Source organism: Clarias gariepinus, chromosome 21 (genome assembly GCF_024256425.1).
Source record: "Clarias gariepinus isolate MV-2021 ecotype Netherlands chromosome 21, CGAR_prim_01v2, whole genome shotgun sequence".
In the NCBI taxonomy this organism is placed as follows: Eukaryota; Metazoa; Chordata; class Actinopteri; order Siluriformes; family Clariidae; genus Clarias; species Clarias gariepinus.
In genome coordinates, this window is record NC_071120.1 from 1,490,001 (window position 1) to 1,511,090 (window position 21,090).

At 38.3% G+C, this 21,090-nt stretch overlaps 1 protein-coding gene across 1 annotated transcript; it reads left to right on the forward strand.

The window, feature by feature from the left end:
• Positions 1-1,188: 1,188 nt before the first annotated feature.
• Positions 1,189-11,736, forward strand: LOC128509701 (uncharacterized). The gene is made up of 8 exons (XM_053481533.1): positions 1,189-1,244; positions 2,192-2,288; positions 3,114-3,410; positions 3,504-3,797; positions 4,986-5,194; positions 5,965-6,090; positions 8,330-8,443; positions 11,575-11,736. The coding sequence occupies exons 2-8, from the start codon at positions 2,228-2,230 to the stop codon at positions 11,734-11,736; spliced, it is 1,263 nt and encodes a 420-aa protein (XP_053337508.1). The 5' UTR covers positions 1,189-1,244; positions 2,192-2,227.
• The last annotated feature ends 9,354 nt before the right edge of the window (positions 11,737-21,090 follow it).

Below are 21,090 nucleotides of genomic sequence, written 5' to 3' on the forward strand. Positions count from 1 at the left end.
CGTATTATGAAAAATACAGCTGGGGGCAGAGCTTTTTCTTACAAAGCCCCAAAGTTATGGAATAGTCTTCCAAATAGTGTTCGGGACTCAGACACAGTCTCAGTGTTTAAGTCCAGGCTAAAAACCTATTTATTTAGCCAAGCATTTTTATAAATAGATTTGCCATAGGAGCAGATCTGGGGGACTCATGGACGTAGAGTATTATGGTGAACTGGTATGTTTGGATGCTGTCTTCCTCACTCTCATTGATCACTCAGGTTTGCTGACGGTGAGGTGATTGTTTGCTTTACATGTCAGTTCCCCCTCATGTTTGTGTTTCCTTCTGGCTCTCCCTTTTAGTTATGCTGTCATAGTTAGTCCTGCCGGAGTCTCTGCTTGCACGCTACAGTTAATATACATTCACATTATACATTGTGTGACTGTGACCATACCTAACTGCCATCTCTCCTCTTCTTCTCTTTCCCCCCCTCTTTCTTTTTCCTCTCTCCTCCTGTCTCCCCCTTTCACTCTTTCTCTCTCTCTGTCGAGCTACACATGTCGTTCCTGAGCTGCCAGTGATCCAGACTCCCTCTGCCCTCCGGACCTGTCTGACCCATCCTGGTGCCCCGCTTCTGGCTGAAGATCTCGTCACATGGATGCCCCGTGTGTCTCTCTGGGATGCGTCTGGTGTCTGGGAATGATTCTCTCTACCTAGAAAATGGTTCTGGCCTTGACTGGTGTTGGCAACTGTTTCTCTGGGGACTTGACAGTTCGATAGTTCATGACTGGAACTTCTTACAAGTCTACCTGGGTCTTCAATAACTACCTGGACTCCATATTAACATCAATTAACATCAGCTATTATAGCTGAACTGCCTCCCACCCTACACACTGTATAAATGCAGATCATTTACTGCTTTTTGTTTCACCCAAATGAAGATGGGTTCCCTGTTGAGTCTGGTTCCTCTCAAGGTTTCTTCCTATTACCATCTCAGGGAGTTTTTTCTTGCCACTGTCGCCCTCGGCTTGCTCACCAGGGACAAACTGACCATTTTGATTCATACAAATTCACATTTCATACAAACCTAAATAATTCTTTTGACTATGTAAAGCTGCTTTGCGGCAATGAAAATTGCTAAAAGCGCTATACAAATAAAATTGAATTGAATTGAATTGAACTATGACGTCACCAGGAAGTCCCTGTTAAAGAGAAGTTCCAGCCCGGGAGTGAAGCGGAGTAATGTCAGGGGTGTGAAGATCCCGAGGTGAGTTTGTCACCATCATCTCATTCATACTGAGAGGTAAATGTTCGTCCTCACGTGATATGATGAGAATGTGGAAACCTGATACTCAACTCGTTAACTGGTTTGGAAGTTTGTGATATAACGGTAAGGATGAACAAGTAAAAGTGGAACATGGCGCCTCTGTGGTCGAAAAAGTCACAGATCCGCAAAACTTATGTTGTTCAGCAAGTGAACAGTCAGAAACACCGTCATGCTTAAAGATCTGAGTGACTTCCATAAGAACCAGACTGTGAGGTCTAGAGGGCTAGGGTGGCTGTGCATCTGGCCGTGTTCAGTTTTCAGGCTTCAGTTTGTTATGGATCATAAAGACTCGACTTTGGAGTGATAGAAAAAGGTCATGTGACCTGATGAGTCCAGACTGAGCCTATTCCAGAGTGATGGGCGTGTCAGGGTGAGAAGGGAAGGACATGAAGCGATGCTCCCATCATGCATAGTGTCCACTGTACAAGTGTCTCTGGAGACAGTGTTATGATCTGGGGTTGATCAGTTACTCAGGTCTAGACTCAGTAACGTTATGGGGCAATAAAATAAAGTCAGCTGACCACCTGAATGTACTGAACCACCAGAGGATCACATCATGAGACTGTAAACACAGACAACAGAAGACACGATTATGTAGAAATATGTGCTCTTTGTCCGGAGCACAAAACTGTACGTTTATCAGTTTTTCAGGTAGTGCAGCTTTTGTAAAAAGCAATGTTAATAATATTTGTGAAGCTTTAGCATCTTTTTGAGGAAAAGACAAGTGACATTGTGACACTGAGTGTAAACTGTAACGTTAATTCCAGACTGTGTAAACAGATTATTAAGTTATCCTAAGTCACAGCCGACTGCTACACATCACATACTGTACACCTATTAAAAAAAAATTCTAAAATCAATTTTGTCAATTGGTTGATGCTCTCCAGGGGAAGTGCTGATGGTGGCGTTGTGTCTCCTCAGACATGCAGTCCTGCAGCGTCCATCACTGTGTCCTGTTCTTACTCACACTCACACTCACCACTGGTAAGTCTCACTACACACTCACTACACACTCTCACTACAACCTACACTCTCACTGTACAGTGTACACTCTGTACACACTCTCACTGCACAATATCACTGCACAATATCACTGCACAGGTTTTGATTGCCTTGGGTCTGTACAGTATGCATGAAGTTTGCATGTTATCTTCACAATATCAATTCACACAATCTCTCCTTACTCTCACTGTTCACCCTGACTACTTACTCCTTCTGCTTACCTTTGTGGATGTTTTGCACTTCATGCTCACTTGCGGGAGGCCTATGCCATGGCATGAGGTGGGGTACAATATAGACAGGGTGCAAATGCATAACAGATCCAAGCACACACTCTCAGAGAAAATTTGGATACTCCAGTTGGCAACAGATGCTATGTCTTTGGACTGTGAGAGGAAGCCGGAATATCTCAGGAAGGCCATGGAGGTGCAAGGCCACACTGCTAACCACTATACCACTGTGCTGCCACTACGCACTCGTGCTTTTTATATTCATGGCTTGTTCTTAGTCTTCAGTCTCACTGGTCATTTGACTGCTTACATACTGAACAATCTCACTGTTTACTCCCACTGTTTACTGATTACTCTTACCTTTTATTCTGCTCACTCACACGTCTCACTTTCAATGCTACTGTTCACTCTCACACTCTTATTGCTACAAAACAATGCTGTTATAATCCTAAAGTAATATTTAAAAAAAAGGGAAGAAAAAGCTGAAGTATATTTTGACTATTTGCTTGTTGGCTCTGTTAGATTTTGTGTTTGATCTGGCAGGTAAATACCCTAATGATGGTATTCATGTCTTTTACAGTACCTACACTAGCCTCCAATTCTGTAATAGTGAAACTGTATCAGCCTGCTACGCTAAACTGTGAACGGAATTGTTCTGGGGTTGGCAAATGGGTCCCGTCTGACAACAGATCTGTCACTCTGGCTGAGTGTAATCAGACATCCTGCTGGTCTGAGGAGGGATACAAAATGTTTTATGATCAGTACATGGCTGGGTGTCTCTCTCTCACCATTACTGCAGCTGATTACAGTAAGAGAAACTGGTACACTTGTGAGTGCGACGACAAAGACGTCAATCAACTGCGTCTCATTATCGAGAGTGAGTGTCTTCAACTGTTGTACTTACCACACACTGAACACTTCATAAGTCAGATTTAACGCTGTTAAATGTTCTGAGTGTTTTTTTTCTCAGCTTTGACATCACCAGTTGAGTTAAACCCTGGTAAAGATCTAGTGATGGATTTGCCCATAGCAGATCCAGTGGAGGTGGTTTATAAAGCCAAAGATTCAGCTGGTTTATACGGTGAACAGATCTGTACTGGGACTCAACACACACTACAGTGTAAAGCTGAATACACACCCAGAACATCACTCAGTCCCACAAACATCACACTGAGAGACGTACAGCTGAATGATAGTGGAAGTTACACCATCCGGGACACAGAGAATAATGAAGTCATGCATATATACACACTCTTTGTAAAAGGTACGTCCTCCGAGTTAAATGTTAGTGGGACTTACTGCAGATTTATTTGTAAGTGTGTGGAAATGTGTGTGTTCAGCAGCATTAAGGCAAATAGATTGTAGCCGGTATGGTCAAACTGTCTAGCTGAGCAACATGGACATTTCATTTTAATTTTAATATTCCATTATATAACAGTTCATTCATTCATACCTCAGTAAATATCACCCTGTCTGCTTGCCACATAAAAATCCTCTAGTTATAGTTCTTTATACTAAACCCATTACTACACATACTTGCTTACTATGACAATACTAGATCTATCTAGTTTCAACTTTATTTCATAATATTTTCCAAAAATAATTTAGATTTTTGGATATATATATTGTGTCTGAAATGTCAGTTAATCAATACTAATTTCTTGATTGGGATTGGGAATGCCGGAGCATGTGAGAAGTACAATGCTCATGCTGTTGCACCAGCTGCGGTTCACCATTACCCACGTCGTGTCCTCTCCGCTTCCCTTATTCCATCGTTATGTCCATATAGTGAACTCTGGTGAAATGACTCAGCTGGCTCCATGACATGTTCTGGCACCACTGGGTCCAGCCATGTTTTGGAGAAGCAGAGGAGAATGCAGTCCCGAATGTTCGTCTGGAACTAAACCCTGGCCATGAGTTCATTGATTTTGTTCTCCAGTGGCTGGACGTTAGCTTGCAGGATGATAGGCAGGGGCGTGTCGTGTGCACGAGCCCTAAGCCTCATCCTGATGCCATCTTGTTTCCCTCAAGGCACCGTTTTGGGTTGCGTCCGCTGTTCCTTTCTAAGGATCTCACTTGGCCAGCATGAATCTGGTACTAGAAGCAGTCAGAGCAGTCGTGATGGCAGCCGACCTCACCAGTGCTATCTTGGAGCAGATCAATATAACTGAGGTCTTGTTTGTGTGATAATGCACAATTAATAATCATATTTAAGTGAAACTGTGAGCAAGACTGCATGATTATATTAGCAAAATTTACCCCCTAAGTGTAACACACAAGAGCATCAACTGGTCCAGATTCTCATTCCTCTCAAAACACTGTGCATTTACCATTAGCTTTATTTCAGCTACTAAAGCAGATTCAGGTATCTGACTGAAAATAATGCTTTGTTTGTTTGTGTGTGTGTGTGTGTGTGTGTGTGTGTGTGTGTGTGTGTGTGTGTGTTTTATAGAGGTCCAGGGGCAGCAGAGTCACCTGTTAGTATGGCTTCTGGCAGTGCTGATATTGATGGCAGTGGTGTGTATCATCGTAGTAGTGTGTTTCCTGGTGAAAAGGCGTACTAAGTGCCTGGAGCAGCAGGAGCAGCAGGAGCTGAAACATGCAGAAAGTTTGGAGTACACAAAGAGTCTACAGAGTCTTTGGGACTGGCTAAATGAAAATGCAAGTAATGTAGACATGCAGCACTGATATTTTTTGTGTGCATGCATGAGTGTGTGTAGTGATGAAAAAAAATATATGTACACTACCGCTCAAAAGTTTGGGATCACTTACTATCTCCATGTTCGTTCCTGATGTTTACTTGAACAGTTGATATTGAGATGTATATCTGCTCCTTCTGCTCTGTGAAGCTTCATAACGGCTCTAATCTGAGGTGCTGGTTGTTAATTGGTGATTTCTGAGGCTGGTGACTCTAAATGAACTTCTCCTCTGCAGCAGAGCTCAGTTTTGGTCTTGTTCTCCTGGGAAGGTCTTCATGAGAGACAGTTTCATCATCATGGAGCTCGATGGGTTTTACAAACACACTCGACACAATACTGTTCTTGTAGGAACTGATCCAGAACAGCCGACCTTCATGTCTTATAATAACAACTAAGTGTTGTTTTTGTTGCTGTTACGTAATTACCCAATTCCATATAGTATTGAAATCTCCAGTATTGTTGTACAGTAGAATGTAGAAAATAAACATTTAAACAAAAACAAAGAAATTTGCAAGTGACCCCAAACTTTTGAAGTAATGATTTGAAGATGATGAGGACTTTGTAGCAGGATGACCCAAAAGGAACCAGATGTGTGTTGTTTGTATAGTGTGTTTGAAGTTGCCTTCTTTAAAACAAGGTTGTCTTCTTTAAGACTGATTAGTTTTAATATTTTCTGATTTGGTAGAGTATGGATAAATTTTATACATATTATATTTGTTGTATATTTTACAGATGCACATTCATGAAAAGAGAACAGCTTATACGTGGCAGCGGAGAGCATACAGTGACACAGATCTGGCACGAATCCGGCATAAGAAACGGTTGGAGATGTTCATTAAGCAGTACAGAGCTAGAGAAGTAAGTGAGATGTGCAACACTATACTACAGTACAGTATGTGTGTGTTCTGCATGTGTGTGTGTGTGTGTTAAAGAGAGAGAGAGAGAGAGAGAGAGAGAGAGAGAGAGAGAGAGAGAAGGGTGATTGGTTTAAGATGACACATGAACCCTGATTTCTCCTTACATTTCACCAGAGTTTATCCATGTTTCAGTGTTAGACATCAATCCTAGTCGAACTAAATATTTTAGTAAATTAAATGATGTAACTTCATTGTAGAGCTATTTGTTCAGTAAACTCCACTTGTTTTTTGGCAAACAAAGCAGTCTGTTTAAACCAATAATAAATTCTACAAAAATTTTCAATATACTGAATGATATATACTGTATACACTCACCTAAAGGATTATTAGGAACACCTGTTCAATTTCTCATTAATGCAATTATCTAATCAACCAATTACATGGCAGTTGCTTCAATGCATTTAGGGGCGTGGTCCTGGTCAAGACAATCTCCTGAACTCCAAACTGAATGTCAGAATGGGAAAGAAAGGTGATTTAAGCAATTTTGAGCGTGGCGTGGTTGTTGGTGCCAGACGTGCCGGTCTGAGTATTTCACAATCTGCTCAGTTACTGGGATTTTCACACACAACCATTTCTAGGGTTTACAAAGAATGGTGTGAAAAGGGAAAAACATCCAGAATGCGGCAGTCCTGTGGGCGAAAATGCCTTGTTGATGCTAGAGGTCAGAGGAGAATGGGCCGACTGATTCAAGCTGATAGAAGAGCAACTTTGATTGAAATAACCACTCGTTACAACCGAGGTATGCAGCGAAGCATTTGTGAAGCCACAACACTCACAACCTTGAGGCGGATGGGCTACAACAGCAGAAGACCCCACCGGGTACCACTCATCTCCACTACAAATAGGAAAAAGAGGCTACAATTTGCACGAGCTCACCAAAATTGGACAGTTGAAGACTGGAAAAATGTTGCCTGGTCTGATGAGTCTCGATTAATGTTGAGAGATTTAAATAGTAGAGTCAGAATTTGGCGTAAACAGAATGAGAACATGGATCCATCATGCCTTGTTACCACTGTGCAGGCTGGTGGTGGTGGTGTAATGGTGTGGGGGATGTTTTCTTGACACACTTTAGGCCCCTTAGTGCCAATTGGGCATGGTTTAAATGCCACGGGCTACCTGAGCATTGTTTCTGACCATGTCCATCCCTTTATGACCACCATGTACCCATCCTCTGATGGCTACTTCCAGCAGGATAATGCACCATGTCACAAAGCTCGAATCATTTCAAATTGGTTTCTTGAACATGACAATGAGGTCACTGTACTAAAATGGCCCCCACAGTCACCAGATCTCAACCCCATAGAGCATCTTTGGGATGTGGTGGAACGGGAGCTTCGTGCCCTGGATGTGCATCCCACAAATCTCCATCAACTGCAAGATGCTATCCTATTATTATGGGCCAACATTTCTAAAGAATGCTTTCAGCACCTTGTTGAATCAATGCCACGTAGAATTAATATATATATATATATATATATATATATATATATATATAGAGAGAGAGAGAGAGAGAGAGAGAGAGAGAGAAAGGGGGAGAGAGAACTGGGTTGATGTGCACTAGTGACACATAGGGGTCACTATCCGTTGTCACTCATTAGGGTGCGAGAGAATTTAAATTAAATTAAATTCAATTTCATTTGTATAGCGCTTTTAACAATTGTCAATGTCACAAAGCAGCTTAACACAATCAAAAGAATTGTTTAAGTCTGTATGAAATGTGAATGTGTGTGAATCAGAATGATCAGATCGTCCTGATGAACGAGCCGAGGGCGACAGTGGCAAGGAAAAACTCCCAGAGATGGTAATAGGAAGAAACCTTGAGAGGAACCAGACTCAACAGGGAACCCATCCTCATCTGGGTGATAACAGATAGCAGGGATTGATCTGCACTCATACTGTGTGTTAGGAGGCTGGAAGTTCAGTATAACAGGAGATGTGGAGAAGTTCATATGGAGTCCAGTTGGTTATTGGAGGCTCAGGTAGACTGTAGGAAACTCCAGTCCTGAACTATCGAGCGACTGCAGTCACGAGTCCTCAGAGAACATCTGTCTGCATCAGAACAAATATTATTAAAAATGCATTGCACACCACTGTTAAAACTTTTTGCAGGTGTACACATGCATAATGTGTACATGTAATATGCATGAATGTAATATATTTCATATACATATATATTACAGATTCATGTACAAGAAAGAAACATGGATACTAACTTCAGCAGTGAAAGTACAGGATACGAGTTACCACCGAGGTCCTACAGTGACTCTTATCATGCCTACATTCAACTTAAACCAGTAAGAGGGATTTACATATTTGTTTCTTTTTCCTTTTTGTCTACTGTATGTACAGTATGTGTTGTAACAATACCAAATTTTTCCTTGAATATAAATACCATCATGAATTTCAATTATTTTCAGAGGCACTAAATAATAGAAAAATAATGGTAATAAATGTGTTACAGTGTGTAATAGGATAATTAGTTTGTGAGCCACCGTATCTCTGAAACATTTTGATGAAAATGATTAGATATATCGTAATCTTGAGCTGTTTTATTTCATATTATAGGCTATTTAAAAAAAGCATTTCACTGCTATCAATAAATAAGCATTGGACATTGGATCTTTCTATAAAATCAGGTTTGTAACATAAATATATAGACATGCATGTTTTAATTAATTCTCCTATGTTGTGGATACAGGTGATAGTATGATCATTTGTTTTTAAGCTTGGGGCAGATGCACAATTGAAAATATATTTATGGAGTAACAGTTTCTCTGATAGTGTCATTTGCTTACTACACCATTATACTCGGTTCTCTATAAACTCAAGAGAAAGAAAATACACATTGTGTTCTTTTAGGTGTCTATGTTTCTTAAAGAAAAAAAAAGACTGTCCAAGGTGCATCGAATGTTCTAATATAATACCGAATTTCCAGCAATGTAACAGGGGTGCTGCTGTATTTAGGAGCTCACCTTGGTCATCCACTGGATACCTGAAATATCTCCATATTACACCTCGCATCTCATAGCTGCTGCCATTCTTCAAGATTGTGTTTTAAATTAAGAGATTAGACTGATTGATTTTGTTCAAAAAGCTGGTATTTGACTGTTTTTCTGTTAAAACTGTAGTACCACAGTAGTTCTTCAGTACTGGTATACCAGGACTTGGCATTGACACCCGCCCACCAAATGCGGGTAAAATCCGGCTGTGGTGGGTAATAACTTTATTCTCACTAGCCACTTTGGCGGGTGGTTTATTCTTTGACAAAAGTCTCGAGTCGTTCGTTCTTTTGACACGTGACTCTTGTAGACACTATGTGGTGCAATAGATTCAAAACCACGAACGACTCGTTCTGGAAGATATAAGAGGTGAGATACTCATTCTGTTTATTATAATATGCCCTCAGCTGCATTGTAATATTTTCATTACTGGAACTATAAAATTTGTGAAGACAAAATTTGTGTATGTAGACGTATTGGGGTCTTTTTATTGAAAACGCATTTTATTTAATTTCTGATCAAAAAAACGAAATGAACTAAATGACTCAAAAAAAGATTCGTTCATTTTGTTGAACGAGATTCAAAGAACCGAGTCACTAAAATGATTCAAACTCCCCATCATTGGTTCTCACACACACACACACACACACACACACGCTTTTACTTCCTGTTTGGTGTGTGTGTGTGTGTGCGCATCATTTCCTTAGGGCTTTTGCTTCTCAACAGGATGAGAATGTTTGTCCCTTTCGCCTAGGTTATTTACTGATTATATAAAAAAAGTAATCACTATAAAAATCTATTTAGATTTCATGTTGAATGATAGAAAATTCATCAATTGATTGAATTACCTCACACTATAAAGAGTCAACGCCACGAGATAGACCAGAGTCCATTGTAACTCAGAATTCTGATATAATAATACATAATGAGTAATAATACCTGGTAATAGTACACATACTGTAATAACACACTAAAATGATAAATGTTCTGAGTGTTCAATTCATTTGTTAAGAGGCTTGAATTTAAGTTCAATAAACAGAATATACTGTTGATGTTTGCATGTTTTTATATTGGGAGCTATCTTAACAGTACTGAATACTTAACTACTACTATAGTGATAAAGTGTATGCTGTCATTTATAAGTAAATCTAGATCTAACAAACATTAACGTATCATAGTGAAGAAAAAAACTGTGATTTTCTGATAACAAAATTGTGGCTAGTAAAAAGGCTGAATGGCCTCCGGAAATCCACTAGTCACATGGGCCATTGAGGAAAAAAGTTAATGTCATGCCCTGTGGTGTACTGAGCAATGCTAATGTGCAAGACACTGATGTGGTGGAAAAAGAAAAAATGGGCGAGTGTAAGGATGCAAACTGTGATGTCTATATGACTGGGTAAGAGCATCTCCAAAACCTCAGCTCTTGTGAGATGTTCCTGATCTGCAGTAGTCAGGACATACCAAAATGATCAAAGGAAGAAAAACTGGTGAACTGGCGACAGAGTCATAAGCGTCCAAGGCTTGTGGGCCATTTAGTCCAATCCAACAGAAGGGCTACTGTAATTCAAAAGCTTAATGCTGATTCGAATAGAAAGGGGTCAGAGCATCCATTGTCCAAGTCCAGAAGAGCAGTTTTACTTAATTCTGTTTAATATCTTTTTTGATGAAACAAAAACAAAATGGAAGTTTAATGATTCCACACACACACAATAAAAAAATTATCAATAATAAATATAACAAATGCTTATTTTGTATGATAAGAATAATAAGCAATGTGGCATTAATCAAGGTATTTTTATTTTTTTTACCTTTGTGTTAAATAGTGATGGGAAGTTTAAATCATTTTAGTGACTCGGTTCTCTTCGAATCTCGTTCATTAAAATGAACGAATCTTTTTTGAGTCATTTAGATCATTTTATTCTTTTGTTCAGAAATAAAATTAAATATTACATTTCCAATAAACAGACCCCCATTATGTCTACATACACACATTTAGGCTATAGTTCTGGTTATGAAAATATTACAATGCAGCTAAGGACATATTATAATAAACAGAATGAGCAGCTCACCATCATATCTTCTAATATACAGTAAGTCGTTCATTCTTTTGAATCTACTGCGCTGCATAGCGTCTACGAGAGTCACATGACATTCAGATCAAAACACTTGAAGGTAACTACTCATTCCTGTTTCCTGTACATAACCTACGGAGGTTTTGTGATGATTTGCGCATGCACGCCCAGTAGAACATGAACGAATCACTCTCTGAGATACTCGTTTGACTGAGTCACGTTAGAACCAAAAGAACCAAATCATTAATGAAGGACCATCACTAGTGCTGAACTCATGCTGATTTCTAGTGTGTATATTGAGTGTGTTGGAATCATTATATTAAAGCTTGTATTTGGTGTATTCGTATTTTACAGGTTTTCCTAGATGAATATTTTACAGAAACAAAGCCCATCAGGAGCCAGCAGGAAGCGTGCGGTGATAACGATGTTGGAAAAGTGACCATACAGGACAAAGCTGGAGCAGTGACGGTGAATCAACGGAACATAACAGCTAAATGTCAGCCGCATGTACAGTAGCCCTGTGTGTCCAAGCATAGTTTCTGCAGTGACGTACAGATTGTTACACTCTGCCACAGATCTAACAGGTTCAGGATGGTGGTGGTGATGTGATGCTGTGAGGAATGCATTTTTGGGAAACAGTATTCTCCTTCATACTTAAGCATTAAATAAATCAGTATGGCCAAGATCTACAATCATGTAAGATCAGCTTTTAGCAGGATATTCCACAACGTGTTTCTGCCTACTGAACTGCTGCTCACAGGAAGCTTTATGAAAAAAAAGAAAGAAAAAACTTTGTGGAGAAAAATCTGGACTTTATTTAACAGCTTTCAGTTCATATTGTTGCTAAATCTTCTGCCAATTTATGCCATATGTACAAAACATCAGGACGAATTGAAAAATCGTTTCTCTTCATCGCGTGCTACAAAAATAAAAACAAATAAAAATAAAAACAATGAATAAAATGAAATGTAATTAGATTAAATAAGTAATAGATTACACACTTTACACTATAATATATGGCAGATCATAATCTATAGTCAAATAGCTGAAAGCAGCAGATTTAGCCTTGAGATAACACTCGATTGACAGAAGGTGTTTAATTGTTTGACTGCAGCAGCAGTAGATTCGAAGTTGATTAATGCAGGCATGCAAAAACAAAGTATTACGCTTAAAGAAAATAGTATTAATATTTCCTATAAGACTTTTTTTCTCTAAGAGGACAAGATCTTTAATATGTGTCCTGGTGAAACCTTACACCTGAACACCATATGAGGTGTAACCGGCACACTCTAAATTAAAACTGGTGCTTTTTCTTATTATGCTGAATCTGCAAAACATCTGTGTGTGTTTTGCAAAATGAGCAACAATTTTAACTTGATAAAGGGCGATGTCTTGCAATACAAGCAGTATGTACAATACTGTATATGCGTTGTCTGCTGAGCATCACATGATCACAACTGAGTTAATGGTTCTCCTCTTGCTCACGCTGTGGGATTGTGGGTAATCATCTCCCATGTGCGCACAAACTGTTTACAATAACACTATGACCACGTGTGTGTGTGCGTGCGTGTGTGCGAAAATGATTTTTTTTATTTTGTGGTCAAGTGTAGTGACTGTTCTTTAGTAACTGTAAAGGCCAGGGGTAGCTCAGTGGTTAAGGCATTGGACTACGGTTCGGAAGATGAGCCGAAGTTGAGCGCGGCCCTTAACCCTCAACTGCTCGAGTGTATAATGAGATAAAAAAAAAGTAAGTCGCTCTGGATAAGAGCGCTGCCAAATGCCTAAATGTAAATGTACTGCAACAACATCCTCCATCAAGAAAAAGGTTTAAAAGGCTTTAGCAGTGCAGTGATGAATCTGTTTAACAACTAAACTAAACAAATCAAATGTCACATTTTTGCAAAATCCTCAAAAGGGGGCGAAAGCAAGTGTAAGGTTTACTGTTAAAGGAAAAGATTCCAATGTGTGTGAAAGTCGTCCTACACTATAACCCACCTCCTCTTTCTCCTTCTCTTTTGCCTCACTCACACCAGCCTAATTCTTTTTTAAGGTAAACTGCGTTAATTTGTTTTATTTTTACTTTTACTATATTTTGTATTAATTATTTTTATATGAATATTTTTGGGCTGTGGACTGAATCATCTGAGTTTACATTATTTTCTATGGGGAAATTTTTTATTAAAATACGAGTGCTTTGGATTACAAAAACACTTCCGGAATGATTTATGCTAGCACTCCAAGGTTTAACTGTATATACAAATGTTTTATATATATATATATATATATATATTTTTTTTTTTAAATAAATGTGCAATAAGAATTCCTGTCCTGAGACAACATATCTAGCAAAAAATGCTCTTTTTTCTCAAGTGATTTTTTTTTTTGATGCTCTATTAAATGCATTTATACTGTGTGTGTATATTAAAGTCTGTTTTAGTAATTAAAAAGGGTTTTTTAATAAAGATCAGGTGAAGCTTATAAAGAGCAAACAAGTAAATAGATTGAATTTAATGTGGAACAGAAGGGTTAGTGTGATTACGTTACACCGTACATTGCACATGGTGTGATATATTGATCTGATACGAACAGTTACAGGTTAGCCATTAATGTTAAACATACACATAAACTTTTTTTAATCTTGAAGTTGTTCTATACATTTAAATAGTGACAGGTTTATATATAAATCCAAATGTTAAATTCAATCAGAAGGTTTTCATTTTTTTTTTTAAACACACATCTTTAATAGAAGAAAACATAAATAATTTGGAGATTTAATCCTAATGATCCTGTAGAAAGGACGATATATCCTCTAGTCCAGTGATTCCCAAGCACTGGGTCACGACCCACTGGTGGGTTGCAGAAGATTTTACACCAGCTTCCACTGTTGCACTTTATGTCTGCAGTTCACCTTTCAGCCACAAGAGGGAGCTTAGTTTTTAGTTTCTAACTCTCACAGTTTCTGTCATAATACCATTGGCAGTTAGAGTGAAAGTAAAGAATCAAAAAGGATGTAAACTCTGCTTATAAGTGCATTTATTTGTTTGTCATTTATAAAATATACTTTTATTGTTGACTTTTAATATTAGCATGTTTTTAATAACACTTGCGTATGCAGTTGTGATTTATTATCTGTAGCCTCTCTGAAATGGCTGGTTTACCATTCAGTGGAATAAAGTGATGTGTAAATGGCGATACAAATTATCTCTAACATTTATTAATGAAAATATAAACTTTTTTTATGATTTATAAATAATGCCTAGTGTGAATTGGCTCATGATGGTATAGTTCGTCTTTTTTTTTTTTTTTTATTAGGTCGAGAGGAAAACCACTACTCTAGTCTTACAGTATACTTTTATGTCTCTTGGAACTAATTGTACAGCAAAAGCAAATAAATGGAATCATTTAAAACACAAAATACTTGTGTTCATTCTTCATCATGTCCCCTGTTTGGTGGGAATATTTCAGTTTTCCAGTGAACTACATCAGTTATGGGCAAATACGTGAATAAATAGATAGTGTTGAAGACATTTTATTTTAAAGAATATATATTTTTTTTTTAGAAAGTCTGTGTGACTTAATGAACATTTCTTATGGCCAGTTGGCCTGTTTACAAGTTCGTACAAGTTGATATGATATAATAAATTTCATGCCTTTTTCCGCTTAACAGTTTTGAAAAGCTTGAGTTCTGTACAGAAACATGGCTCTGATTTGTTCTGGACGTTTTTTACCGTTCAACTTTACCAGGTGTTTTAGTGATCTTGCTCATTCAGGATGTTTCTCTGATCACATTTCTGCTGTGACGTTGGAGGTTCAGCACTATCCTTCCAGAGTTTAATAATGTCTCAAACAATTCTTAACTTGATTCCAACTTTCAGCTTAATCTCCTTAGTTGTTGTCTTTGCTTAATCCAGGACAATAATTTGACTCTTCTGAAACACAGTAAAAGGATTTATTACCATTTAATAATCAATAAATCATATTTCTAATTAGAGCCATACAATTTTCAGTTCACAGGGCAGTGCAGAGATTTTAGTACATGCTATTGTGCACCAATTTTATTGCCTTATTGTGTTTAATTCTGTATTATTTTGTGTTGCTATGTGTGTGTGTGTGTGTGTGTGTGTGTGTGGAGTTTACATGCTCTTCCCGAGCTTGGTGGATTTTCTTCCACAGTCCAAAGACATGTGATCAAGGCTGATTGCTGTTCCCTGATTGGTGTATGTATGTATGTATGAATGTGGGTCAATGATGTGACGCCCCCTTTTTCTGTCCGGGTTAATTTTATTTTGCAGAAAAAACTAAAAAATAGATAAAAATTTCTCATCTACTTGTTATACCTTCTTTACCTACTAAACCACTCTAACTTCTCCAAATTTTTAAGTTTTTCATCATTTTTCTGCTATTCGAAGTGCCAAAACACCATATGGGGCGACCGTCCGGCCTTGACTTTAGTTAGGACAACTGGTTTAAAAACACTTTAAATCAACTTAAATATATCCCTTTTCCTAGTTGGCATAATTTTAACATGTTTTATATCCATTGACAAAACTATAAACATTTGTTCATATATTTCTATCATGATATACAAATGAATGTTGTCCGAATTATGTTGATTCTATCCATTTCATCCGGGGCGACCATCAACAAACCACAATTTTGGGACCTTTATTTTAAAAAACATCTCAAGGATGGGATACTGCATCAGCCAGACACAAGTGAAGACCCCCTGGAAACAACTGTATAGTAAATCAGTCTCTCTCATATAGTAAGAAAAAGCTGTTTTCTAACGGCTGTGATGTCGTAGTCACTTTTGGTCATCATGTGGGGCGACCACCCCAAAACTGTGAATTATAATTTTTTTCCACAAATCTATATTTTGATGATAAATTTGATAGTGCTTTGTCACTAGAAGAAGCTAGTTTGGTTTCTGAGGCTAACCGTTAGCCTGTTATACTTGAGTAAACTTGAAAACATCATATGGGGCGACCGAGTATCATGTGGGGCGACCACTGCTGAGTGTTTTAAATGATAGATATATGTCCTATATTTGTAGTTTTCATATTCTATACATCAACACTGTAAAATCTAACAATCATTTTAACTTATTTCTTTATGTTGACTTTACTTAATGTGGAGTTGTTTGTTTACCTTACTGATGTATATGTAGTAATCCTTACTATTTGCCTTCAAAGTCTTATTTACTCAAATATATCTAGTTACTGTAATATGATTTGTTTGAGTGCCATTTTGTTCAGAAAACTTTCGGTGTATTTGGTCAGTTTTCATTCTACTATCATTTTAGCGGTGGAAGATCCCGACCTTTAAGAACCTACATGGGCTAATCCAAACACAAAAGGTAAATTAATAAATAAATGTCAGTAGAGGAACTATGAATGAGATATAAATGAGAGTAATAAGAATATGTTCTTTGTTTAAAAAAAGAAAGTTTAATAATGAGTATTTTTAAAAGGGAAATTTTTCTAAACTTCGTCGTTATTGTACACCAGGACAATAGGTGGCTAAATGCGCTAATAAAGTAAAAAAAAAAAATAAATAAATAAATCGGCGAGCAAGACTCGCGTAAAGCAGCGAAGAAAAGAAGAAGGATTTTAATTGGATGAAAAGTTGTGCACCGCGGGGGGTAACAGCCGTTAGAGAAAGGGCTCGTGCATCGCACCAATTTCGCTTGTAAAAAGACGTTTCTGTCAGCATTTCAGCAGCAAAGGAGGAAGAAATCGAACGGAGGGGAATAAACAACTAAACTGTGACTTCGGGAACATTCTGAAATCCAATGCCGTCTATTTGGCCGTGTAAGTTTTGTTCATATCACTCAGATAGAAGAGTGCTTTTACTGAAGCACTACAGGTTAAATCATGGAAATTACACTCGTATATTGCCAGTCTCGTGCTTGTACAAAGACTGTTTGTGCACATTTAAGTCTTTTAATGCTCTAAAAGTGCATTTATCCACTTGGCACGCATCAGATTTTGGGAAAGCAATTGTTGAAAAAGAGGTGTTTCACTGTCAGTTATGCGATTTTGCACAACCTTGTACAAAGGCTGATTTTTTTACTCACCTCCGAAAGCATGTAAAACTGCAGCAAAGTGTTGTGTGTCCATTCGAAGGGTGTCATTTTCAAAGTAATGTTTATTCAACTTTTAATGCACATAGATCAAAGCAGCATGACATGAATTGTAAATTTAAGCCCTCAATAGTGAATCATGTTGCTAGTAGCACACTGATTGGTGAAGACACATTGGTGGAGGAACTGCTTCCTGATGAGGATCTTGAAATACCTTTCACTAAAACAAGAGAAGATCTTGAGAGCCAGCTGGAACGTTGCATTGCTTCTCTTTTTCTAAAGATGCAAACAATACTGCACATTTCAGAGGCTGCCTTGAAGGAAGTGACGGAACAAATCAATCAGATATTTCTGTTATCTCAGCCACTGCTGAAGAGCACAATTTTGCCAGTTCTTAGGAAATATTGTGGTGATGTTTCAGTAACAGTTGTGCGTGAGGTCATCAGTGCCATTAATGAATCAAATGCTTTTCTTAAATGCACTAGCAATGATGGATCATTGTCTACTTCTGCAAAGAGAGAATCATATGTCTTGAGAGAATTCCCAATTGTAATGCCAGTTGAATATAAAATTAATGGTTCGCAAACCGTTGTTTATGTCCCAATTTTAAAGATGCTCCATGCAATGTTAAGCAATGGAAACATAATGGATAAAGCATTTCCAACTGAAGTGGGACAGTCACCTGATTATACCTCATACAGAGATGGTTCATGTTTTAAGGAAAATCCATTCTTCATTGAAGAAGAGTTCCGCATTGCACTTTGCTTGTATATTGATGATTTTGAAGTGGCAAATTCTCTGGGAACATCCAAAAAAAAAACACAAGATGTGTGCCATTTACTGGTTACTCCACAATCTGCATCCAAAGTATCGTTCGTCTCTCCATTCAATACAGCTTGCCATCCTTTGTAAGACCAGTGTGGTCAAGGAGCATGGTTATGGCAAAATTCTCCATCCTCTCATCCAAGATCTTGTAACACTTGAGGAGCAGGGCCTTTACCTGCAACAGCTTGGAGCAAGCATTAAAGGCACTGTATTGTTTGTAGCAGCAGACAATTTGGCAGCTCATTCTCTTGCAGGTTTTTATGAGAGTTTTACGGCTAATCATATGTGCAGATTTTGCATGGCCACCAGGGATGAACTGCAGGTCAGTGAAGTACAGTCTGGTTTCTCCCAGCTCCGAACAAAAGTGACTCATGACAAGCACGTAGAAGATGTTGCTGTGAATCCCACCTTGTCCAAAGAGTGTGGAGTTAAGTCTAGCTGCATACTTAGTGAGAATCTGAAACATTTTCATGTAGTGGATGGTTTCCCACCAGATATCTTACACGATCTTTTAGAAGGTCTTGTGCCTTTTGAATTATCACTTTGTTTTCAGAAGCTAATCGACCAAAAATACATTTCTTTGGAGTCTTTAAATAAGGCGATCAAAGAGTTTCCTTACACATTTACAGACAAAACAGACCGGCCTCAGATTATACCCAAGAGTCACACAGCAAAGTCAACAATTTTAGGCAATGCCCATGAAAATTGGACTCTTCTTAGATTACTTCCTTTTTTGATTGGACACAATGTTCCTGAAGGTGACCTGTTCTGGGAGCTGATCATGACTCTTAAAGATGTGGTTGAACTAGCCACATCTCCAAGATTTTCAGAAGACTCACTGGCTTTTTTTGAAATGAAGATCTCAGAACATCGCCATTTGTTTCAGACATTGTTTCCTTCTACAAGACTTCGGCCCAAACATCACTACCTAGAGCATTATCCCAACCTAATTCGAACTTTTGGACCATTAATAGATGTTTGGACCATGCGCTTTGAGGGGAAACACAAATTCTTCAAAAAAATTGTCCATGCAACACAAAACTTCAAAAATGTGTGTCTCACACTGGCAGTAAGACACCAAAGAATGATGGGTTTCCACTTAGCTTCTCCATCTTTTTTCAAACCACCAGTGGAAATTCAAAAATTGAAAGCTGCTGTTGTTTCTTCATTCCCTGACAATGTGCAGCAGTCCCTCTTTCAGATGAACGGTCAGCAAAACACTGTTTTGGTAGCATCTTCAGTATGTTTGAATGGGATTAAGTATGTACCAGATATGATTGTTTCAGCTGGCTCGTGCTCCGGTCTCCCAGAATTCAGACAGATTACACAACTTGTAGTTATTAACACTCATGTTGTGTTTGTCTGCAGACAATTGACCTCATGGTATAATGAACACTTAAGGTCCTATGAGCTTTGTGGCAGTCATTTAAGTCCCCATTCAGTCACTGAACTGTCTGAATTGAATGATGTTTTCCCGCTCTCAGCTTACCGAGCCAGAGGAAAACCTTTTGTCACATTAAAACGGTATATTTTATGCTAAATAATAAAAATATGAGAACACATTTCTTAACCAAACATGCCTTTTTTTTTTTTTTTTTAATAGAGGGATGCTTAGCATGGACCGAGGACTAGTTCTCCGAATTGTCATTAATGATGGAGATATACGTAAATTAACTTTGCCAGATAAGCCTAGCTCGGTAGAAGCTTTTACAATTGAGGTAAAAGAGAAACTTCAGTTGACTTGTGACTTCACATTGCAGTATGAAGATCCTGACTTCAATAATGCACTCTGCAAACTCAGTGATATGAGTGATCTTCCTAACAAAGCAACACTGAAAGTTATTCCTCATGTTACTTTGGTGAATTTTGAAATTAATGAACAGATAACTTGTTCAGCAAATGAGACGCCTAGCAGAGCAGAGTCCACCCACAGCACTTCTGATACAGAAATTTTGTCATCTGACAGTTCAAACTCGTCCAGCAAACATCTGTGGCCCAAGTCTTTTGAGATTCCTAACTTTTCGGTTGACATTAACTACAGACTGCCACAAGGAGACCTACTTCATATGAGGGATGGAATTTATCTTACTGTTTCAAGAGACATGAAACATGAAATACTGCAAAAGTTGGCAGAGTGCATGTACTCATATAAAGCATACCCTACTGATGAAGATTTTGCTGAAGTTGCAACAGCCCTTGTAAACAAGCATCCGTGTCTTCGAGAGCAAGGATCATCAACAGGGTGCGGAGGGTGGAAAAATAGTCTCAAATTTAAGATGGGCAATTACCGGTCAAAACTCCGTAAAGCTGGATGCCTTGATGTCTCTGTTAATGGAGGAAGAAGGGGCAAGTACTCTCCTGAAGGACAGCCTCCAAAACAAAACATTAAAAAACCACGAAGAGATGAAAGAAATTACCTACCTGATTTTCCTTTGGAAAAGGATAAAATATCTCTTGAAAAAGATAGAGAACTGCTTGTTGAAGAAATGCGAAAAAGATTGCCAAACAAGACCTTGGTCGCCCAAAAGATGGACCAAACATTTCCCTTACGAAGAAAAGAAATCGTGGAAACAGAGCCACCAATCAGAACAATGATGGAACGCTGGCCAGCACTTTTTACTGAGCGTGAGGTAAGAAATCTTATTGTGATTGACTATTTGCATATGTTTCATTGGTTAAATGATTTTCTGTTTTTAGGTTTTTGCAGAATTTACTCGGATTGCCTGCAAGAATCTCCAGAGTGAATTCTTTGATGAACTTGACAGACATACACCCCGTCTAATGAAGATTTTTCGGTCTAAAACTGGAACCTTGGGTCAGACCTTATCAAAATTACTAGAGCAAGTTGAGTCAAGAAGAAACGCCAATCAAACATTAAATCAGGTATGATTATTCATGTGTGAATGAGACTTAATTTCTTGCTGCTACTGCATGTCTTTACTGAGCTTTATGTCATCCCAGAT